Here is a 23,565-nt window from a genome sequence, read left to right as displayed (position 1 = left end):
TGCACCAAATTTTCTATAAAGCATTTGGATATTTTATTATATGAAAATTCAAGATTTTTATCATAAAGACGCTTATCAATACGTTTTTGCAACAAATTTTCTATTTCCTACAACCACCATTATTCCAATACGCTGGCTCATTTGGAGTGCTTATCTAAAAAGCACTTATGTTTGTAAGTACTTTTAAGATATGCCCTTTTATTATAAAAACCTTGAAATTAAGGTAAGAAAAGGAGTGCTTGCTTCTTGGAAAAGCACATACATGTGCTTCTTCAGAAAATGCTTCTATGATTCATAAGCACTTTCAAATTTTTTTTATCAAATGCTGCCAAAAATGCTTTTAATTGTTAGAAATCTCTTTTAGCCATTCTAGAAACACTTCCAAACATGCCACTCAAATATGGTAATTTTTGAGTGCGATAACTCTTCTCACAAGCATAACATGCGTAGATGGTTCTAGATGAAAAATTAAAGTGGGACCCAAATGGGTGTTGTAATACATCAATCGTCAACTGATGTTTGCTGTCCTAAGCATCCAATGCTCACGTATATTTTATACTCTTTTGGGGACACAGGGGCAATTCTGTCCAAAAAAGTCAGTTTCATTCAATTTTAATCTAATTTGCTGGGAAATTTGGACGCCAAAAATTGACGCCCTTTGTCATTTTTACATTTCAAAATCCGCCATGAAAGTACCTCCTTCAAATTTCTCTGCAGAACCCTAACAACAGCCCACCCACAACCACAACCGCAACCTTCCATGCTCAACCTCCACAACCACACTGTCTTCCCACTCAAACCCATTTCATTTCTCTTGAAAAAATGGGCTCTCTCATCCCAATTCTAGACCTCAATAACCTCCCAGAATCTACCGTAGGCTCAACCCCAACCAACACCACCACCATCGCCATGAAAGTCCCGAAAATCGAACCCAAGCTCGAACCTTTCGACGAGCCACTCGATACCCAACTGCCCCAACTGCCCCAACTACCCCAAGAACCCTTCGTTCCCACTCCTACCCCCAACTCTTTCGCTAATTCCCAATTGACCCCTTTCTCCGACCCCAACCACACCCCTCTATCTGAATCCTCCACCGTACCCTCAGACCAAGACAATGTGTACTCGGAGTTCCATCGGATTTCCGAGCTTTTCCGAACAGCTTTTGCAAAAGGGCTCCAGCGTTTCGGTGACGTCGACGTTTTGGACCCGGATTCGCGAGCAATTGTCCCAGTTTCTCAAGAACAACAGCTCCAAGAGGTCGTCGTTGCGCGAAGAAAATACCCCCAGCGGTCCTCTGAGCTCGTCCGGGTCACCGATCTCAACGTTGAGGACCAGCGCTACTTCCGAGACGTAGTGCGAAAAACCCGAATGCTATACGATTCGATTCGCATTCTGTCAGTGGCGGAAGAGGAGAAGAGGGCCCCGGGGCTCGGGAGACGAGCCCGAGGTGATTTGCGAGCCGCTTCGGTGCTCAGGGATCGTGGGTTGTGGCTCAATCGCGACAAAAGGATCGTTGGTTCGATTCCTGGGGTCTATGTTGGCGATATCTTCTTTTTTCGGATGGAGTTGTGTGTGGTTGGATTACATGGCCAAGTCCAAGCTGGGATTGACTATCTTCCGGCGAGCCAGAGCTCGAACCATGAGCCAATTGCAACCAGCATTATCGTTTCGGGTGGCTATGAAGATGATGAGGATGCGGGTGATGTGATTATCTACACTGGTCATGGAGGGCAGGACAAGTTTAATAGGCAATGTGCTCATCAGAAGCTGGAAGGTGGGAATTTGGCATTGGAGAGAAGCATGCATTATGGGATTGAAGTGAGAGTTATCAGAGGGATCAAATGTCAAGGCAGTGTTTCAAGTAAGCTTTATGTCTATGATGGCTTGTACAGAATTTTTGATTGTTGGTTTGATGTGGGCAAGTCTGGCTTTGGTGTTTATAAGTATAAGATTTTGAGAATGGAAGGGCAAGGGGAGATGGGTAGCGCCGTCCTTAAGTTTGCCGAGAGTCTTAGGACTAGGCCCTTGTCTGTGAGGCAGTCGGGTTATCTTAGTTTGGATATTTCTAATAAGAAGGAGAATGTTCCAGTTTTCCTTTTCAATGACATTGATTCTGACCAGGATCCCTTGTACTATGATTATCTTGTGACAACTGTGTTTCCAACGCAAGTATTTCATCAGTCTGGGCAGGGGACTGGGTGCGATTGTGTTGATGGTTGTTCTGGTAATTGCTTTTGTGCTATGAAAAATGGAGGCGAGTTTGCTTATGATCAGAATGGGTTTCTATTAAGAGGCAAGCCTGTGGTTTTTGAATGTGGGACCTTCTGCCGTTGCCCCCCACACTGTCAGAATCGTGTCACACAAAAAGGGTTGAGAAATAGACTGGAAGTGTTTAGATCAAGGGAAACAGGTTGGGGAGTTAGGTCCTTGGACTTGATACATGCTGGTGCCTTTATATGTGAGTATACAGGGGTTATTCTCACTAGAGAAATGGCTCAAGTTTTTGCAATGAATGGTGATAGCTTGGTTTATCCACATCGGTTTTCTGATAGATGGACAGAGTGGGGAGATTTATCTCAGATATATCCTGATTATGTGCGTCCATCTTATCCTTCAATCCCACCATTGGATTTTGCAATGGATGTATCGAAAATGAGAAATGTTGCTTGTTACATGAGCCACAGTTCCACTCCAAATGTGCTGGTGCAATTTGTACTGTATGATCACAATAATCTAATGTTTCCTCATATTATGCTATTCGCAATGGAGAACATCCCTCCCATGAGAGAGCTGAGCCTTGACTATGGGGTGGCTGATGAATGGACGGGGAAACTTGCTATCTGTAACTAAATAATTTTGATGGCGTGATGCTTTTTGGATCATGCAGACAGTTACCGGAATATGAGATACTGAGGTAAATCCAAATTCTTTCTCAGGCAAAGTATTTACTTTTTTTGGTTTTGTGTTGCATCAGATCAGCTTGCCTTGTTTCCCTTCTAATTGCTGAGAATCTTAAGCAGTGAGTTTCTCTTTTCCTGTGATTTGCTGTAGCTCTAGTTCAAACTTCAATGCCACCTTAGCACCTATTTATAGCCTGCTAGGTGTGTGATTCCTTGTGCAATGATGTACTCTAGTAATCATATGGTGAAGCATATCCGGAGGAAGGGGCCTTTAAGATTCTCTGTGATGGAGGTGATTTGTCTTGTTACAGATAGTAGCTAGTCATTCTAATCTATGTACTTAGGATACACCTTTTCCATTTGTGCCTCTTTGGATCAAGACTTTTTCATTCATTTCCATTGTAGGTACTATCATGGGGCATGATACTGCCTATAAATTATAATCATGGAATTTTATTGTTAAGTTTTATAATTTTCTAAGATCGTATGTTCATCTAAAGATAAATGATTGAGGGATAAAAGTTGCTTAATCTCTTTATCTGTTTCATGGTTGTGTCTTGTATGTGTCTGTAGTAGTACTTGTAAATTTGTTGCATTAGAAATAGGTGTTTGGATTGCTGTTGTTAATCTAGTTATTTTCTATGAGATAGAGAGGATATCATAGTCACCTGCAGCAAGAAAATAAAAGTAATAAGGAGTAAAGCGGGACATGAATGCTGTTTAAAATCAGCAATTAGAATAGTTTGTCACCTCACTATTAGTTTGACTCCTGCAATCTGACACCGAGTATCCAGAAATTTTCCATTTCTGTTCATGACCCCTAAGAGAAAAAAAATCAATACCTCTTGCAATGGAAAGGGATTTGACCCTTTGACCTAGCCTAATCCTAACCCATCTCCCAACCCTCTCTCCCAATATTGCTCTATGTCAACAAGTGTCAGCTAGAACTTTTGTTGAATTTACATATAATGATTTCTTAACATTGAGCAGGGGTGGGCCTGTGTTATTTTTAGCTATTCTGGGTTGTATGTTTACGTGAGCAGGGGAAGATTGAAAGATTTTTTTATAGTGGAGCATAGTAGCCAGTTCCCAATAAATAAAATCTTATCAATGACTTTTTTTGGTTACACTTATACAATTTTAAATTTGAACTTCCTACATGATTTCTCATTCTACAACGAAAGTATTTGCTTTTCAGTCCTGAAAAATGATACTCCCTGTTGTATGTTCAAACACATTAAAACAAAAATCTAACCCCCTATTTTATATATATTTTTTCAGTACGAAAATTGGAGTCATCCTTTTAGTCTGCATGCCATTATATTACTAATGAGCGTGGCTAGAACAATATAGAGCATGCGTCGTAATTGCACCTTTGGGTTCTGAAAGAGTCTACGTGTTTGTATTTGAGATGTGCCAGTTATAGGAATAGTTGTTATTTGAAGCAGTTATAGGAGTAACCTTTATAGACGATGCTTTTGTTGGCAAAAGCTACAACTACGTAATTGTGATCTCTTTATTTTATTTTATTTTTAAAAAAATTTATAGAAAAATTATTACTTACTACTGATGAAAGGGAAGTACAATCAAAGTTCACAAAATATATGACCCTTTACCTACCATAAAGAGAAACTTATAGCACAATAACCGCCAACCCACCCTACCCAACAAAGATAACGGGTCCTACCAAACTTCAACCAAAATAAGACACTGCAGTTCACAATCCCTTGAAAGGAGAAAGAACGGGTAGTCTCTAAATGCAGATGAAACTGAAGCCCAAAGTGAGGCCTAATGTCTAGCCTCGTCGCACATACTTTTAATCTATTATCCAGCGACTATGAAGACGCTATTTGATTTGTTTAGTGTTTCTAGTATTTCTTGAAGGGGACTTAGTACAGGGAACGTTAAAGAGATTTGTGTGGAACAGATACGTGAAAGTCAAATGAAGCAAAAATGTAGTGGTCTACCTATGGAGTGTGGTTGACTCTAATAAAGGGTAATAATTTGCGTTACTACAGTAAACATGAGACACCCCAATTATATATTTTTTCCCTAGGAAAAATTCCTGGAATTGATTGATGGGAAAGTAATGTAAACACATAAAGTAGTACCCTGATTTCACTTCAACTGATGCATTCATTAATCACCAAAGTAAATAGATTAAAAGTATTAGAAGCATTAGATTATAAGTAGATAACAAAGTAACTTTTACCTATGGAACTAGTTCTTGTGTTTTAAAGAAAAAACCTGCAAGGCAAATACGCAAAGTTTTATGCAGGACCTGTTTTATACCTATGGTATACAGCATAGTTGTTGTGTGTATGGGGTCTGTGGAGGTTATTTACTTAAGTTGTTCAAAATAAATGCTAGGGCTACAACTTACAATCATGTATGTTGATTTGGGAAAGGACTTGTGAGAATCTTTGGCAAATATTTTTGGCAGCTACAGATGGACCAATTAGTATTCAGTTTCTTTCATGAATGCTGTATGCTAATTTAATCTATGTGTTTGTATATAAAAGGAACTTCTTTAAAAAGGCGTCCACATTTTAAGAAACGTGTAGACTTCCCTTGTTTGGGTGACCCTGCAATTAATGTTTAATGATTCAAACTGTCCATTTCTTACAATATTTGTTCAATGGATCATCCTTGGAAAAAGTTTGGCAATAGGAAACCATTTTAGTCATCAAAGTATGATCAAATAAGTTAACGAGCACAATGTTTCCAATAAGATTGAAATGATGACTATGATAATCAAATGACTGACGATTTCTGATTTGTGTAATATTTTGCAGAGACAAATTGGTAGGTTTTCTTTTGTCATATACTAGTTGAACATATAATTCTTTCCTCATTGAAATTCTTGGTAGCTTCTCTGTACATTAAAGTGAAAACACATTTGTTCTCTATTTCTTGCCCTTACCATATCAACTAGATAAAAAAACACATTTGTTCTCTGCACTGACTCTCTGGCTTCAGACAACATCTTGTCATCTTAATTGCTTAACCAAAATATTAAAACCATTTTTAAAATTGTTTTTTTATCTTTCAGGTATGGTAGAAAATAAGGAATCCATGTTGGAATCATGTTTCTGTGTGACAAAGTCGCTACTATTAAAATTAAATTCTGTAAAAGTTATTGCAAATTGACTAGAATAAGCAATAATTTATTTTCAATTTTAAATTCATGTTGTTTATTAAAGGTGTATTTCTTTCCTTTATTTTCTTTAAAACCAATTCATTTTTTAGGTTTGTAAAGCTAGAAATTCATTTTACTTCTGCAAGTGAAGATTCAAAATGCATTTTAAGATAACATTCAGTTGGCCACTTTGCAGAAAGTGCCCAACGTATTCAAGCTCTGCCAGGCTGTATTACCACAAACCTGTTTCATGCACTGGCCTGCACATGTGAACACACACACGCCACACGTGAGTGCGCACACACATAACTTGTTCCAGGTTATATTTCTGTTAAAATTTTAAGTTGGTTCATTAACTATAGCTAAAGCCAGCGAGTCATGAAAATCTTTGCATTTAGGAAAGGGAAGTTTTAAAGTTAATTGAATAAAAGAAGCAGCTTGCTTCCCCGGGGGGAGTATGAGCCTTCTCTATTGTTTATTTCTGCAGTTGTATATTATTTGCTTTATATAATTTCGACCAAAACTTTGCAAATGGAAGGGCAATTCTCACTGGCCAAAAGTATGATGCACTAAATATTCTATCATCCAATTATTAGTTCCCTGTTCTTTATAATCGTAATTCAGTTCATTAGATTTCTGTATATGATACATAGTGCAGACTTGAAAGCTTAATCAGCCTTTCACTGTTGTGATCTGAAGCCATTAGTAGGTCATCTGGTCAATATTATTTTCTGTTTCATTGTATGTAGGTGTGTACATGGAAAAAGATTGTAAAACTGTGGTTATCAGACTATGATTGGATATATTTGGTTATTGTTGCAATTGCATTTATAATATTAGATAACCAATAATCATTCTAGCGCACTAATTTTGTTATCTTATTTTGCAGATGGCATTCGGACTACAAAGCTCTGTAGTTTTCTTAGATGGCTTCTGAATTCTGTGGTCCATGAATTTTTCCTCAAAAGTAGATGCTGAAAATGTAAATTTTGCTATCAGATTATCCAAAAGCATTGACTTGGCTCATGTACATGTCAAATTGAAGTCACGAGGTTAGAAAAAAAAAGAAAAAGAAATGGGAAAATGAACTGGAATTGAGAACTCGCTGACCGAGCCACAAATGCTGCTGTGATGATTTGCGCTGACATTTTAGGCATTTTTCTGTTTCCTGGACTAAGTCTTCATACATGCAATTCCACCGCAAGTTGCAGTCTGCAACTGATGGTAGTTGCCATTAGGTTTGTTAAGCTTGTAAGCACAACTGTAGTAATCTTCTGTACTTGTAGCTTTGTATATATAATGATCCAAATGGCTAAAGTTTGTACAGGAATTGTATAATTAGTGCTTCCACATATGTTTGAATAGAGTCCATTTGTTTGGTGCCACGGATAATTCATTTGTAGTGGATGATGATGATTGAGTAAGGGTTTCAGGTAACTTAAAATCGAGGATAAACTACTGCACTCCTGAATGATCTCTACTTGAATATAACTGGCATGCGTGAGCAAATTCTGGGCCATTGTGGTGCCTAAAACTTCCATGCTCAGGGATAATTTGTTTAAAGAACTTTTATGACTATGGAACTTGCTGCTTCCATGAACAAGACATACGTTTCATTTGGAGTCTCATCTCATCTTACACTTTCCGGCAAAGCTTGTCGACTATGAAGTTGAAGTTGGTTTGCCCCATGTCATAAAAGATAAACCTCTCAGAACGGCAGTGACCAATTTGATGCGTGGAGGGTAACCTTAAGAAACCATTAGTGTCATAAAAAAACCTTATGGACGAAAATCAATAATTTTGCACATCTCAAGGACCATTTGTGATAAAAGGCCTTGAATTAATAATCCAATTTTACATTTCAATAGAAAAGTAATAGCAATGTGAGTTAAACCTAAGACCTGATGAATATTGATGCTAGACAAAGCGACCAGGCTAGAGGGAGGTGCTGAAACTAACTTTGATTGTTTCCTACCTAAAAGAAAACGATGATTTAAGCAAAACGATAAACTAAAAGGGTGAGGAATGCAAGTTACCCAACAGCAAATAAACAAAGCATTAACTTTAACATTACTCCAACTGAGACAGGCCAAGGAACATATTACATATTCGTATATTATGCAGAGAGATTTTGAGTACTGCCTCTGCATAAGAATGGCTATGATTGCCAAGTACAATTTTTCTTTCGGTAAGATTTTGTGTGGTCATATATAAACCTTTTTTTGTTATATAATCAAAGTTGTAATATACACATTTGCAGACAACTCGGTCTCCGAATTCCGGTATAATGTGAGCAATAATTTGTGAAGGACATGGCTCATGCTTGAGATGCGTGTGTTCCATTTTTTTCTAGTTCTCGTAGTCTCGCTCTCTCCATCTTCCTTTTACGCCACTCTTCCAAGGCTGCAGGACATTATGCAAATTGCTAAAATCTAGTTCATAATAAATATAAAAAAACAGCATCTAAACAAGTAATAGGAACTCAAAACCTTGCTATTTCCGGACCTCAAATAGAGGTCACAGCTAGTGAAAATATGGGAAGCAAATGCATAAAAAGGCTAAATGTATCTTTCTTGCACGTACTAATACTAGAAGTTGGAAAAATAATTTGACGAAAATTTTCATGATACTCCACATTCATTTTGTAGGCTACTTAATTCACACAAGAAACAAGAAATGATGAATCCATCTGCTAGAGCATCAATTGAGTGAAGAATGTTTGATGAGTTCTCTGAAAGATTATGGTTAACATCTAACTTAAAATGCGAGCAATTATCTGATTTCATGAAGAACAAGTAACTGACACAGTCGCACAGGTAGCAGGCAGCACGCTTCTATACAAACACATGATAGAAACATCTAAGGTCAGATTCAAAACAGTTCACAATATCATCAATTGTTTTTACGTAGAGAGGAACATGCAATATCACATAAATAAAAAAACCACCATGGAAAGGTGATTATTATGAGGGATTCCGTAACCAGAGAGTTCCATTTCATAAATCTCCTGATAAAGATATAATTCATCCAAAAACATTTCTGTTTTGGGTTCCCAGAGAGACTGAGATGCTTACAATGCAGACACAGGGATAGAGATCGCACATATCCAATTTAAAGCATGAGCTGGAAACACAAATGCTCTAAAGGCCATTACTAGAATACAGCTTCCAGCAGGAAGAGTCATTATATGATCCCAAACGGGAAAAACAGCTGTTTGACAAAAAAAGCAGATATGTAGAGGAAAGGTGACAGATTTTCACCTTTGAAGCTGGTAGCATCATTAACAGAACGCAGATCTTTCAATCTTTTAGAAAGGTCACCTGCAACGGTTTGCTTTGTGTCTTTCTCTTGAACTGTTTCTGGTTTTGCATTTGCTTCTTGTTGGATTTCCTTCACCTGAAGAGGGAAGAAAATTTAATGAAAATCAAATTGTACCCCAACCAAATTCCAAAAGTAAAAAGTTACAAATAACTCAAAATGAAAAGTGCACATTCAAATCAGAGAAGCAAGCAGTTTAAAACGATATGGGTTCGGCTTTTACATGGGGCACTCGCCACTTTATTTAAACTAGCAATAGAAGGAATTTTTGACTAGAATTATAATTAGTGAATAGCAATTATAACACTGATGCCATACTTACTCTTTTTATCAGTTCCAAGGGTCTCATAGCAAGACGAATTTCTTCAGATTCTCGAACATACCTAAGTGTGGCTGCAGTTGGAAGTATAAACAGTCTGTTCCAGTCAATCTGAATGTTCAATACTCATAAAGTAATGCATATATACAAGGAAGATTAAAGAACCCAATTAAAGTCAAGAATATATCATAATAAAGCATATGAAGCATCCCACAAGAAGAACAGAAACCTTTCACAGTTTCATGATTCGAGTACATTTAACTTATTATAATGAATGCATCAAAGTTTAACAATCACCATGTTTTCTTAAATGAAAAATGCAGTCCTGGTATTGTAATGCCTCATGGAAGAAATGTCTTAACAATCCCCATGTTGGACCATTTTTCCCTTAGAATAAACTCATTATTTCCATCAAGGTAAATCCCATGCGTTTAAATAGTTCTAGATCGGATCGGAGATCATGGGAGATCGAGGAGCAGGGACACACAACTCAACTACCTTTCATCTTTAGATTACTCAAGGTAACTCATATGAAAAATATTTTGAGTAATTTACAAAATTTCTCTAACCAAAAGTGAATCTCAGGGTAACCAAACAAGAGATAGCAAACAAATCCAAGGTTTCACTAATCTAAACAGGGTATTAACTCTTCTCCAAGAAAAACTTAAAAATGGAATGAGATCATGTGGTTCTGAATTTCATTTCAACAATAAAACTTCACGGCTGTTCAATAATCCCCATTTGGGGTTTGGAAAATTAAGTGCATGGAACTAAAGTCACAGAATTAATGGGTTTGAAATATCAGCTAGCAAATATCATATTTTACTTATTGATTTAACTTTTGAAATTGAAGCTGGTCCAAGTCCAAACTAGGAAGAAAACCTTATAAAGTTAACATTTAAGGGTTCAATCAAATATATTCAAATCCCAAAACCCAATTCTAAGGAGGACTTCCTAGTTAATTTAGAAAAGATAATAAATTCTGATTTTGAATTAAATAGAAGCCCTCAATCACAAAACTTTTAAGCCTAAAAATCCTAACTTAAAAGCATATGCTTAAACCTTCCAACATCAGCATCCTCATATGTCTAGTTTTTGTTCCAGTCACTTATCTACCATAAAGCTGTACAACAGGATCATAATACCATTAAACCCCACATTAACCATCCAAATTCCCCAACCCCAATCGAAATGGGTCTCCAATCCAATCAACAACAAGAAGAAAATAATGGGTCAGCAAGAAAAACCCACAACTCTTCATTAATCTAATCCCCCAAAATTTTTAAAAAAGTCAGGAAATTTATATGATGGGTCAGCATGCTTTGCAAAGATACGGAATACCCATGTGACAACTTGTTCTTCATTTGCAGAAACATCAGAGCTCCTTCACGACAAACGAAAAATAAGACCGAGAGAAAGAGAGAAAGAGACCTGAATTGAGGTGAGAGGTGGACAATTTGGAGCGAGAAGAAGCAGAGGAGAGAAAGCCCTGAAGCAATAGAAGAGCAGTGATCACGTTCAGCAAACACATCATTATGGTCGCGCTCCTGAACGATAATCTTGGCCTCCATGATTGCTGTCCCTCCATGCTTTCTTCTTCTTCTTGCGGTTGTTCCGGTAATAATTTTGCTATCGTAGCCGTGAGCTTGGTATAAATTAGCAGCAAAGAAGAACTGATCCCAACCCCGTCGTCCCCGGCATAATTACGACTCCAAATGTGTCTTTTACACCTTTCACTTTCACTTTCACTTTCACTTGAGTTCTGCTCTCAAGTCAACATGCTCTAAATTTTATACAAATTTATAAATAAACCCAATCTTAGACATGTATTTATAAAAAAACCCAAGTACTATTTAAACATAGAAACACACCCAAAATCAACTCCAAAGTCAACTTTTGGGTGTGTTTATAAATGGGTTTTAAGTGTGTGTAATGATGGGTTTTGAGTGTGTTTATAAAGTATTTTGGGTGTTGGGTTTTTTTATAATTTTAACCTCCATTTTGGGTGTTTTAGTGAAACTCCCTAAATTTTAATGGTCCAATTTACAGGTTAGGTGCTACTGCCATTAAAAAATAAAAAATGTAAACAAAATCAAGAGTTTTATATAATTTTCTTAATATTATATTTTTTTTCAGAAGTAATTTCATTAAAAAATAATACTAGTTTTACCACAATTTTATACCACATGATGTGGCGGCTGATATGTACATACTACATCATGTAAAATACTAGTTTATGTTTTTCTAATTTTATTTATTAAAATACACTCCATTCATTTAATTGATATGGCATATGATATGGACATGCCATATCATGTGGTATAGAAATGTGGGATAGTAATGTGGTAAGTGTAGCATTACTCTTCATTAAAATGTAGACAAATTTATTATTTATTATTTATAAGTTGACAAGTTAATATAGTTCCAACTTATGACACAACGGACTTATACATCCTAACCAAAGATTTAAGTCATCCTAATCTAGGTCCAATATTTTTAATGCAAGTTGAGCTTTTTTTTTTTTTTTTTTTGAAGGGTTACTTTTAATTAATTAATTTTTTAATCCTAACGTAAGTTCAAAACATTTAATGCAAGTTGAGTTTCTTAAACTTATCTAAATTTTAATTCAACTTCTTCTCCTAATATATTTTTTTTTTACTGTCAGTAGTGAAGTATAACTCAATTGGTTGAGATTTTCCCCGCAATGGCTTGTACAAAAAATAAAATTGTCCTTTTTTTTTTTGTCTTTGTCAACAAAGAAAGGAGATTTGAATTTGGGAGCTCTTAAAACGTGAAGAGGAGAAATACCAATAAACTTAGAACTAACTATCTTTTTTCCAACTTAAATACAAAATTTCCCTAATATGAACCGAGTTTGGCCTAAAACTTTCATTTAGATTAAAACACATATAAAGTTTGGTAAAGGCCAAAATTTTAAAAAGTAAAAAATTGGATGGACCATAATTGACTTTTGAGCATGACTAATTTAAGGTGAGTTGCAACATCATACTTGGCAGCAAGTCCGTTATGTATGTATACACTTTTCTGCATACTATGAAGAAAAAGTTGATAATGGGAATTTTACAAAAAGCCACAAAAATGGGAATTTTACACTTAATAATTGGAATTGGACATGAAAAAACAAAACAAACAAAAAAATTTAAACTAAAGAAAAAAACGTGAGCGGCAGGATTCGAACCTGCGCGGGCAGAGCCCACATGATTTCTAGTCATGCCCGATAACCACTCCGGCACGCTCACTTTTCTGATGGCCAGGGTCTCAGTTTTCAATTTTTGTTTGAGTGAGCAGATTTAATATGCGCACACAACCCATACGCGCAAGATAGAAAATCTGTGGGGTTCTGAAGTCCAGTGATTGCCTGGGATAGAAAATCTATCGGCTATTGGATTTAGAGCCAAAGTTTTGTTTTTGATTAACTGCCATAGCTTAAGCTTTGCATGGGTGTCTCATGGTAGGCTAAGCCTATCTTTGGTTCTCTTCTCTAGTCTCCTGCTCGCCGGCTTAAGCAGAGTGTAAGAGAGCAACATCAACCTTCTTTTCAGCTTTGCCTCCATAGCCGAAACAGCGAACCTTAACTTCTGGAAGCACACACAGGTGAGTTTTTTCGATTATCTTATTTTGTTCAGTGCTTTTTGTAATGTAATGTATTCCAATGAATACCGTTTTGCATTTTTGTTGTGTTTTTGGGTGGGAGAATTGTGATGATGCCCATCTGTTGTTCGACGACTTGTTTCAGTTGGCAATGGTGCCTTTTGGGTGAAATAGGAAATGGGTTTTGTGCTTCTGTTTGTATATTGAGAGATTAAATTCGATTATGATGTGCTTTGATAGTATTATACTGTTTTAATTTAACAGTTGAATGATATAGTTAGGATTTATGCCTGAAAATGTCACCTTATATTCAATTGTAGCTGTTTTAATCAATTTGGATTCAAAATCTATTTCTTTTTTTCCAACTAACCGGTGCATTGCTTAATGCTTTCGTAGACAAGCCCTGCATTATTGGATTAAGAAGATGGCTTCCACAATTTTTAGAAGCCTTCATTCCCACCCTTTTTTATTTCATCCAACTGCATTAATTAGAAGAAAAGATGTCATTTTGTATTGCACAATGAGAAGCGCACAAACCCAGACAGCAACACAAGAAAAGGTCAAGCCACAAGTGAAAGTTTCGCCACATAGTACCCAGAGCAAAGCACTTGAGAAAGCCTCAAAGGACTATGAAGCAGTCATAGGTATCGAAACCCATGTCCAGCTCAACACTCTTACCAAGGCCTTCTGTAGTTGTCCTTATAATTATGGCTCTCCTCCAAACACCAGCGTCTGCCCCATTTGTATGGGTCTGCCTGGAGCTTTACCAGTTTTGAACTTGAAGGTCATTGAGTCTGCAGTGAAAGTGGGACTTGCACTCAATTGCAAATTATCATTGAACTCAAAGTTTGATAGGAAACAATACTTTTACCCAGACCTTCCGAAGGGATACCAAATATCTCAGTTTGACGTTCCAATTGCAACCAGTGGTTACATTGACTTGGATCTTCCGCTAGAGTTTGGTGGTGGGCATAGGAAGTTTGGCATTACAAGAGTTCACATGGAAGAGGATGCAGGGAAGCTGCTTCATTCAGAAGGTGGAAGTTACTCGCAGGAAAGTACCTTCCTCTTTGTGCTTACCATCAACATTGTTCTACTTCTTATAAGTTATAAAAGAGTGAACTACATTCTGGTTCTCTTTGCCGTTTTATGGTTTCTTCTATTTTTGGTTTTACTATTTAAAGGCTCAATCAGATTTAGTATGGTATTATGATTTGTGTGTAAATTCAGTTTTGTAAGTACATTGAATTTACAATGGAGTGGAGTGAGTAAATTTTACTTCTCATAAGTTATAAAAGATTATCAGCGGCTGAGGTTAATTCTCTATCACCTTTCTTAGACTCCTAGATACTGTTTGTTTCTGTTCTGCAGGTTGATTTAAATAGAGCAGGGGTGCCCTTGCTTGAGATTGTTTCTGAACCTGATATGAGAAATGGTATTGAAGCTGCAGAATATGCTGCAGAGTTACAGAGGTTGGTTCGGTATCTGGGAGTGAGTAATGGCAATATGCAAGAAGGTTCACTTCGTTGTGATGTTAATATTTCAGTTCGACCAATTGGGCAATTACAGTTTGGGACGAAGGTAAGTAACTTTTGTTTACTTACACATTTGTTGTGTTGTTAGCAACTAGAAATCGAGTATAAAGAGAAATTCTTTTAAAACAGAGTATAGAAAGCAATAAAAAGAAAACTAAGGATGACATAAATCTATGATCCTTTACATGTGAACTTGTCATTTATTAGTTGTTGGAGTTGTTGATGTTTGGGATGATCATTGCAATATTATGTTTGTTACAACCACTGCAAGATCATGTTAAATTAGATTGTTAATTTTCAGACAATGTTATTTTTATTGTTGGCTTTTGGTGGCGTTTTCTCAGAAAGAAAGCATTTTGTACTTGACCAAGATCTCGCCTGAATGACATAATTAGATATAGAAACATGTATTCTTGTATTCAAAGAAATGCACTATAAAATTGGTTATATTAAGCCTCTGTATATATTGGAATAAGAAATCCATTTGTTATAGCACATATGCACTCTCTCACCAGTCAACTGTAATGATTGTATCTAGAATACAATTATATATCACTTTTTGAGACTGATTTAATGCTTCCTATATTACATATTGGCAGGTGGAGATAAAAAATTTGAACTCATTTTCATCGGTTAGTAGGGCAATTGATTATGAAATCTCAAGGCAGGTGCTTCTTCATAGTCAAGGCCAGGATAAAGAAATTGTACAGGAAACTCGTCTATGGGAAGAAGGAGCTCAGGTGATTGTACCTTAATCGTCTAGTCGAACAACTGGATATATATGGCTTACATGGTCCCTTGGTGTCTATTTACATGTTCTGTTTACTTTTTTAATACCAGAAAACAGTTACAATGAGGAAGAAAGAAGGACTTGCCGATTACCGATATTTCCCAGAACCAGACCTTCCAGGAGTTTTCCTCACTACAGACTATGTTGATGGTATTCGTAATTCTTTGCCTGAACTTCCAGAAACGAAGCGTCGGAGGTATGAAAAGATGGGCCTGAGCATGCAGGATGTTCTTTTCCTTGCAAATGACATGAATGTAAGTCCTCTGCCTGTCTTATTGTCCTCTTCCTAAACCTCTGTTTGGGAATTGCTCAATTGTTCTGGAATTTGGAAGAAAAGGAATGAAACATAAGTTGAAATTTATGACTGACTTCAACTGTTGTTTGTAGATTTGACATAGTGGCTAAGAAATATGGATAAGACAACATTGTCGGATAGTTCCCTATCTCAAGAGATATTTGTTACAGAAATATTCAATGTAAAATAAACTTCCCAAGGTCATGCAACTGAAACTGCATTTCACACAAAGAAATAAAGAATGAAAGGACGAAAGAAAAGTGTGTGTTTGTCTACTTGCAAGACGAATATTGTATATGGCGTTCATGGGATGGGCATCTGTCTTTTCAGTGTCACTCAGTCTCTTACTGTGAGATGTAATCCAGAAGTTTTTAGTGTCTATAAAGGTTTCCTTGAAGTTCTTAGTGTTGATATTCAAGTACAACTAGTTGATGTTTTCCTAGATAGTATAATGTTGAATGACCTGAAAGTGGCTCATTGTTTACTGTCTATCTTAGGTTGCAGAGTTTTTTGATACTACTATTACAAAAGGTGCTGATGTGAAGCTAGCTACCAACTGGATAATGGGCGATATTGCTGCCTATATGAAAAATGAAAAGTTGAACATCAATGAGATTAAGCTTACTCCTCAAGAGTTGGCTGAATTAATAGCTTCCATAAAAGATGGGACCATTAGTGGGAAGATAGGAAAAGAGGTACTTCTTTTTTTTCTTTTTCTGGACTAGTTTTACAATTTTATTTGTTTCTAAGATCAATAGAATTTGCAGATATTGTTTGAGCTTCTAGCCAAGGGTGGTACTGTGAAGGGACTGATAGAAGCAAAAGATTTAGTTCAGGCAAGTTGTTCAGTTTGTTGCCAGACTCTAATAAGATATAATTATTTTCAAATTTTCAGATGTGTAGATGTGATTCTTTCAAATAGTTTTTCTGTCTGCGCATTTAAACTTTTATGGCAATTATTTCAACAAGATATGCGATGGTCACTAACTTGATCTGATTGACTGTTCCTAAAGTAACATGCTAGATTATTTCCTCTTTTAAAAATTGATGGTTTTGTATCTTATTTGAGATGTCCCAAGATGTATAGTTTGAGACGTCAAGAGAGAACTTTTTATTTCTGAGTATGCCCAATACTTTGTTTGTGTTAAAAGTGAGTGTACAGAATTATTACAATGGTAATAATGGAAATCTAACCTTTTGTTCAAAAAGACAATACAATACTTCCTGCCCCCCTTAAATAGATGATTGACTTTGTTAAATTCTTTACTTAATAAATGTCCAATTAGATAGTAGTTTTGCTAGATGATATTATACAGAATTTACTTTAGCCGCCAATCAAAATGAAACAACATCATCTTATGATGATAAGAATACAGAATTTACCAATAAATTAAGGGTTCTCTAATTTCTTTGGTTATAACAGATAGTAGATCCTGCTGAGATTGAAAAATGGGTAGAAAAGGTGTTGTCCGAGAATCCCAAGCAGCTGGAACAATATCGTGGGGGAAAAACTAAGCTGCAAGGTTATTTTGCTGGCCAGGTAAAATCTTTCGAACTTTAACTGGTATATTTTTTTTATCCCCCCTATGCTTCCTTTTCCATTCATGATTATGCTATTAATAACATAACGTCTTTTAAACTTCAGTGAAATGGTTTTGCATTTTAACCTCATGCAGGTAATGAAACTATCAAAAGGAAAAGCAAATCCAGGGCTCCTAAACAAGATTCTTTTAGAGAAATTGAACGCCAAAGGCTGATAAAGCTGCAGGTTGGTATCTGCAAACAGTTTGTGTATTTCACTGTCGCACACAACTGCTAATGCTGTTGCGTCTCTTGCGCATTCCATTATAAAATCTGAAGGAAATATAATATGTAAATATTGTTTGTAACAAGATGACTGGTCACCAATGGCCAACCTCCATTATTCTAGTCAGATGAAATCACTCACAATGGAAGGGATGTGACATTTTGTTGCATGAATTAATCTTGCCTACGGTAGAAGCGTCTCTTGAGTTTGATGTCTAGTTTGCCAGCTACTTCTGAACCAATAGTCAGCAGCTGCTTGAGATTTTGCTTGCCCTATCTGAATTATGGAATCAGGGTTTCTGGAGAGCGTAGAAATGATTGGCTTCTAGTTTTATATATCCTGTTGCTGTTTGATTGCGCTACAAGCTAGAAAGTTGGATTGGATGAATAAATATTGACTTGTAAGCTCACCTTCCCACATATAGATTATTTTCCAGAATTCAAGCTCTTGTTTTGGAGTTCATTTTCTCTCTATGGTTATGCTTGGTGGGCAAGCATACCATATTCTGTTAGTCACCGTGCCTATTTTCCAGTAATTTTAATGCTTCAACTATTCATTTATACATTTTGTAATAAGATTCTTGATTGGTGGCATAAGGGTAACTAATTGACAAATTTGCCACTTTCTAGCTAGTTGAGCTTTTTGGCTGAGCTTGCAGGCTAATGCTTTTTATGCTAGGCATCCAATTATTGTGGTCTAAAAAGTCATAGGAAGTTTGGATTTGGATAGGATTGGCAAACAATAATGAAATTTACATGGTGATGTTGCATAGTTTATTTCTATTTTAGGTATGAATATTATGTGTGGCCTTCCATGTGGATTGGATACTATACCAAGTAGTCTCTCAAAGAATGTCTTCATGTAAAAGCATTGGTCTTAATCTGAAAGTTGGTTTACCTTATTGTGTATCCAATTGCCACATTCTATTAAAAAACTTGGGCTTTTCTGACTTAATTTGTGAAATGAGATCAGTTACATAAAAGAAAGAAGTGTTTCACCTTTAGATGGAACAAATCCAACCACTATATGGTACATGAAAATATAACACGATCATATTCTGTCCTCCTATCTGCCTCTCATCATTGATTAGGAACAATCCAAAAGGGTGGTGGATCAATTTTCCACTTATCAAGCTGATCAAATGGCTTCACAACTTTATTTCCTATGTTGTAAACTCCATTTCTGGAAAATCCCTAGGGGACACTGACAACGATTGATTTCCGCCCAAAAACAAAGCTCAATTGCGCTGGGATGATTCTACTTTTTCCCACCTTTTGGCAGTGATGTTCAACTTTAGGACGTAAAACCGCAGAGTTCTATAGGGACAAATAACAGCAAACCCCTCAGGAAGATTCCCCTGACCAATGACTATGCCCTCATGAACTTTTTCAACGAACTTCCAAATTAAACCGAAAGTGGGTTGAAACCCAAAGATTTCAACCATAAAAGGCAGCTAAAAAAAGCTTGATGTGCATTTAACTATAAACTAGTACATGAAAACATCATATGCCCATACATACGTGAAAACTATCTACTTTTCACCATGGATTAGGAACAATCCAAAAGGGTGGTGGATCAACTCTCCACTTATTAAACTGATCAAGTACTAGTGTCTTCACAATTTTATTTCCTAGGTTGTAAACTCCAACATCATGACCACCATAATCTTCCACATAATTTATCTCCTCCCAACGATCATCTGTGAAGTAAATTGAGTTTTCTTCTAATTCTGGAAAATCCCGAGTGAATACTGACATCGATTGATTTCCACCCAAAAATAAAGCTCGATTGCGCAACGATGATTCTACTTTCTCCCACTTTTTGGCAGTGATGTTCAATTTGAGAATGTAAAAGTGCAGAGTTCTATAGGGACAGATATAATCACTCTCCCGAGGAAGATCCCCCTTACCAATATCCTCATGCTTAACAAAGTTCTCAATGATTCTCCCCACAAACAAAATCTCACCCAAAGACTCCACCAAATAAGTCTGAGTAGAATGTATGCCCCTTGAAAAGTCTTTCACTATATCCACGTTTCCAATTTCTGCAAATGGTTGACGAAGGTCGATGGTTTTGATGGGAAAGGAGTTGTTGAAGTCCCAGACTTCAACCGAGCCATCCCCAGCCAATGCAAACAGCCGCTCATTGTGAAAAATAATATCACAATATTCTCTACGCACATTTAAGACTGTCCATCTGCTGTCCTCCTCCCCATGCTTACAAAATGAAAGTTTTGACGGTAAAGAATCATAAATCACCACAACAGCGAAGTTGTTGTCCCGAGATGGGTCGGAGGAGAGGACAGCCTTGGCAATACTAACACACATCCGTAAACTTTCCAAGGAGAGATCACCGGTCAAGCGAGGAAAGGGCCAAATCAGCGGGAGCTGAATTTGACGTCGCGAAAACGGGTTTAAAAGATGTGGGTTTCCATTGCTGTCCATAATGACCAGCCACCCATGTGATGAACCCACGCACCGAGCCTCATGATCAAAGCCCTGAAACGCGTTCTTGATGGTGTAAACTTTTTGTTCTTCAAGACTGTAGAAGCAACGAGCTGCACTGTCAGGGTTGTTTTGGTCGTTTTCTCGACTGCTACTACTAGGGAGCATGAGCCATGGAGTATGAGACGAAGAGTCAGCGTGTTTCCACGAAGAACAAACGGCTTTGAATTGAAGGACGTTGACGAAAGAGAGATTGTTCGTGATCAGCCGTAAGAGTTCGGGTTGGAGCTCAGACCAGTTTGGTGATCTTCTTTTCTTTTTGTGGCGACGGTGGTATACTTTCAGTTTTGCCATCGTTGTGTGTTGATCAAAGAATTATGAATGAATGTTTTGATGATGGAGAGAGAAGGGTTTTGCTTTGTAGAGAGTGAAGGCAAGCAGAGTTTGTATATATAATGGACTTTGAAAGTTGAGCAATCCGGGTTGAGTTAGGAAAACTACTCAAGATTGTTTCAGTCAGATATCCTACATAAATTAGGACAAACCAAAGCACCCTCCATTCGTGTAGTAAATTTATTTATTTATTTATTTAATTTTTTTGAAGTTGAGATATTCTGAAAAATCTTGAGTGCTTAATTGACTAGAGTTATCGCTAGTAGCAGGGTATAGTTTAGTCGGTTGAGTTCTTCCACCTCCACTCATGTGGACTGAGGTTCGAAAACTCTAGACACACCCAATGAATATTTTTGTAAACTCAATTAGTCTTAATAGATTCAAGTGAAAGTAAACTTTAGTCTTTTTAGTAGTTTAATGTGAATATTTGTAAGGTTTTAAAAACAAAAAGGTTAAAAACGTGAGCGGCAGGATTCGAACCTGCGCGGGCAGAGCCCACATGATTTCTAGTCATGCCCGATAACCACTCCGGCACGCCCACTTTGACGACCCTAAAGCTCGTTATTTTCTCCCTAATAACATTAATTAGAGTCCACCACAACTCTGCGCGGCTGATGATGTAGTAAAGCAGGTTCTTTCTACTCTTCATTATCAGAAAGTTTAACTTAGAATTATTCATTGGTCACACTCATATGAATATTCTTCTTACAACAAGGTATAAAATTAAGGGCTCATTTGATAACCATTTCAATTTTAGTTTTTAGTTTTTTTTTTTGTGTGCTATAATATATAGGAAAATGAGAGGGAGAATGAAAATGAGGGTGAGATTGAGAGAGAGGATGAGAGAGGAGGATGGGAGGGATGAATAACAAAAGTGAAAACAAAAACTCGAAAGTGAAAACAATTTCAAATAGATTTTAGATTTTAAATTTTGTTTTCACTTTTGTTACTCCTCCCTCCCATCTCACTTTCCATTCTCCTTCTTTTTCCTCTATACTATAACACAAAAAATGAAAACTAAAAACTTAAAACTAAAATTGAAATGGTTATCATTATCAAACGGGCCATAAGGTTCTTTTTTCCCTTTTCTTAGTTATAAATAACAATCCTGAAGGAAAATGGGGGAAAATGTTAGAAAAGAAATGTAAAGGTGAGGGAGAGAGAGGAGGTAAGATATGTAGAATGAACAGACTATAAAATCTAATTTTTTTTTTTTTTTTAAAAGTACATATTATATTTAAATTTTATGCATTCTGTTTTTTCTTTTACCTTCCTATTTCTTCTCCCCATTTGAATTAATTGAAGAAAATAAAAGAATAAATTATATATATATATATATATATATATATATATCAACGGGCCATAAATATATTTTTTCCCTTCATTTTTTAGGCGGTTTGGTGGTGGTTGTTTGAGTTAGTAGTGAGAGATGTTTGAAGGCTTTTTTTAGTAAGTGAAAGATATTTCAAGTTTTCTTTTTTAGTAAGTGACATATATTCCAAGTTGTAACACTAAACAATGGATTTGTTCAAATTGATTATGAAAAAAAATCGTTTTTTCAGTTGTTAATTAAATCTAAAAGTCTGCCAAGAACAGTAAAAGAACAACGAGGATTATCAAATGTATATGATTCTGTTGAAACAAAATAAGGAAGGAAGGAAGGAAGAAGAAAAGGTTATGAGTTAGACTTTTAGCTGAAATCTCAACTTGAAACTGTTTCCCTCAAACATCTTTGCTGGCAACTGACCTGGTCCCGGGTATGGTTCTAACAGCCTCCCCTAATAAGAAGCATAAACAAGAAACTTCCTACCCTTAATTGCAAAACCCTAAGGGGTTTGCTGGTCGTTGGGGTTGATGGTGGTGGCGATAGCGGTGGGCCATGGAAGGTGGATGTAGACGGAGAGTAATGGTGGTAGCAGATCCAACCCAAGAGTCAGCAGGTGCCCTACAATATGCACTTTCTAAAGCAATTCTTGAGAACGACGAGTTGATCCTCTTCAATGTCGAAAACCCTAACTCGTGGCGAAACACACTAACGACTTTCCTTAGAAGACCTAGCCGCAGTTCAGGGTCAGCCGCCGCGTGCATAGAAGGCAGCTTAGGGCACGCCGACTTTCTTGAAGAAATGAAGAATGCATGCAAACTTGCAAAACCAAAAGTACGCGTGCGCGTAGAGAAGGTGGCGTTGATAGAAGGCAAAGAGAAAGCAAGCATTATTCTAGATCATAGCAAGGCTCTTGGGGTCGATGTCCTAATTATAGGGCAACGACGGAGTCTTTCTACTATAATCTTAGGGTGAGTTTGAAGTGCCATCGGAATTTTTTGTTTTAGGTTCAAGTAGTGTTGAGCATTACCGTCACGTGAATTGTCTTTGGACGAATGTGAGTTAATCTACATGCTACATGAATCTCAACAATTAAACGCATTCAAAGGCTATTAATATGGTGGTAATGCTCACCACCAATTAAGCAAAGATGTTCTTGATAATGTTACTGAGATTTATTGTGGGAAAACAGATTTCAGCTTGAATGATTTGCTTATTCTTTCTTGTATTGTGTACTCTGACAGATACAGGAGGCCTGGAGGGTCCACGCGAGGGACAAAACCAATAGACACAGCAGAGTATTTGATTGATAAAAGCAGCTGCACATGTGTTGGGGTTCAGAAAAAGGGACAAAATGGAGGCTACCTTCTCAACACAAAGACCCACAAGAACTTCTGGCTTCTGGCGTAGATGCTTCTTTTGCCGTCAGTCTGCTGCATTGGGTTAACATTAAACATGTTTTCTTTTTGTTGGGAAGGCAGAAACAGATCAAATCAACAACTTTAGTTCACCGAATCGGTTGACTGCTAGATATAGTGAGCTTGATGATGAGCCTACTTTTGTCGTAGGTTGTATATATGTAACAATGGTGGCTCCTGGAAACCAACATGAAAATGTTTATAGTAGAACCAAAGTAATGAGACAGCAGTGTATCTTTTCTTTCTCAAACAAAATCCATTGCGTTGACAA

At 36.8% G+C, this 23,565-nt stretch overlaps 5 protein-coding genes and 2 non-coding genes across 13 annotated transcripts; 3 read left to right on the top strand and 4 right to left on the bottom strand.

Moving 5' to 3' along the window:
* Positions 1–650: 650 nt before the first annotated feature.
* On the top strand, positions 651–7,431 carry LOC103323790 (histone-lysine N-methyltransferase family member SUVH9-like). 4 transcript variants are annotated; one of them, XM_089045997.1, is made up of 4 exons: positions 651–2,914; positions 3,052–3,192; positions 6,236–6,328; positions 6,929–7,431. In XM_089045997.1, exon 1 carries the CDS (start codon positions 823–825, stop codon positions 2,848–2,850), a length of 2,028 nt encoding a protein of 675 aa, XP_088902123.1. In that variant the 5' UTR covers positions 651–822; the 3' UTR covers positions 2,851–2,914; positions 3,052–3,192; positions 6,236–6,328; positions 6,929–7,431. The 4 variants fall into 4 exon arrangements, with proteins under 4 accessions (XP_088902123.1, XP_088902124.1, XP_088902122.1 ...); XM_089045998.1 differs by lacking the exon at positions 3,052–3,192; XM_089045996.1 differs by lacking the exon at positions 6,236–6,328.
* A 655-nt stretch (positions 7,432–8,086) lies between these two features.
* On the bottom strand, positions 8,087–11,398 carry LOC103323791 (uncharacterized). Its single transcript, XM_008225804.2, has 4 exons — positions 11,108–11,398; positions 9,680–9,750; positions 9,300–9,435; positions 8,087–8,442 (listed from the first exon to the last, which is right to left on the bottom strand). Exons 1-4 carry the CDS (start codon positions 11,262–11,264, stop codon positions 8,357–8,359), a joined length of 450 nt encoding a protein of 149 aa, XP_008224026.1. The 5' UTR covers positions 11,265–11,398; the 3' UTR covers positions 8,087–8,356.
* Positions 11,399–12,854: 1,456 nt separating this feature from the next.
* TRNAS-AGA (transfer RNA serine (anticodon AGA)) lies at positions 12,855–12,936 on the bottom strand. The gene has a single exon. It is a non-coding gene; the product is annotated as a tRNA-Ser (tRNA).
* GATB (GLU-ADT subunit B) lies at positions 12,935–18,275 on the top strand. 4 transcript variants are annotated; one of them, XM_089045886.1, is made up of 10 exons: positions 12,935–13,291; positions 13,685–14,343; positions 14,661–14,869; positions 15,423–15,563; positions 15,664–15,867; positions 16,406–16,603; positions 16,676–16,744; positions 17,332–17,448; positions 17,585–17,676; positions 17,839–18,275. In XM_089045886.1, the coding sequence occupies exons 2-9, from the start codon at positions 13,713–13,715 to the stop codon at positions 17,663–17,665; spliced, it is 1,650 nt and encodes a 549-aa protein (XP_088902012.1). In that variant the 5' UTR covers positions 12,935–13,291; positions 13,685–13,712; the 3' UTR covers positions 17,666–17,676; positions 17,839–18,275. The 4 variants fall into 4 exon arrangements, with proteins under 4 accessions (XP_088902012.1, XP_088902011.1, XP_088902010.1 ...); XM_089045885.1 differs by having other exon boundaries at positions 17,802–18,275; XM_089045884.1 differs by having other exon boundaries at positions 17,585–18,275.
* A 533-nt stretch (positions 18,276–18,808) lies between these two features.
* On the bottom strand, positions 18,809–20,516 carry LOC103323859 (putative F-box protein At4g17565). The gene has a single exon (XM_008225880.2). The coding sequence runs from the start codon at positions 20,511–20,513 to the stop codon at positions 19,254–19,256; it is 1,260 nt and encodes a 419-aa protein (XP_008224102.2). The 5' UTR covers positions 20,514–20,516; the 3' UTR covers positions 18,809–19,253.
* Positions 20,517–21,011: 495 nt separating this feature from the next.
* Positions 21,012–21,093, bottom strand: TRNAS-AGA (transfer RNA serine (anticodon AGA)). Its single transcript has one exon. It is a non-coding gene; the product is annotated as a tRNA-Ser (tRNA).
* A 1,338-nt stretch (positions 21,094–22,431) lies between these two features.
* LOC103323858 (Adenine nucleotide alpha hydrolases-like superfamily protein) lies at positions 22,432–23,489 on the top strand. Its single transcript, XM_008225879.2, has 2 exons — positions 22,432–22,847; positions 23,121–23,489. Exons 1-2 carry the CDS (start codon positions 22,432–22,434, stop codon positions 23,284–23,286), a joined length of 582 nt encoding a protein of 193 aa, XP_008224101.2. The 3' UTR covers positions 23,287–23,489.
* Positions 23,490–23,565: the final 76 nt, after the last annotated feature.

This window comes from Prunus mume, linkage group LG2, assembly GCF_029339155.1.
Source record: "Prunus mume cultivar Tortuosa linkage group LG2, ASM2933915v1, whole genome shotgun sequence".
Classification (NCBI taxonomy): domain Eukaryota; kingdom Viridiplantae; phylum Streptophyta; class Magnoliopsida; order Rosales; family Rosaceae; genus Prunus; species Prunus mume.
Note: the sequence above shows the minus strand (reverse complement) of the source record. Positions and strands in the feature narration are given on the sequence as shown.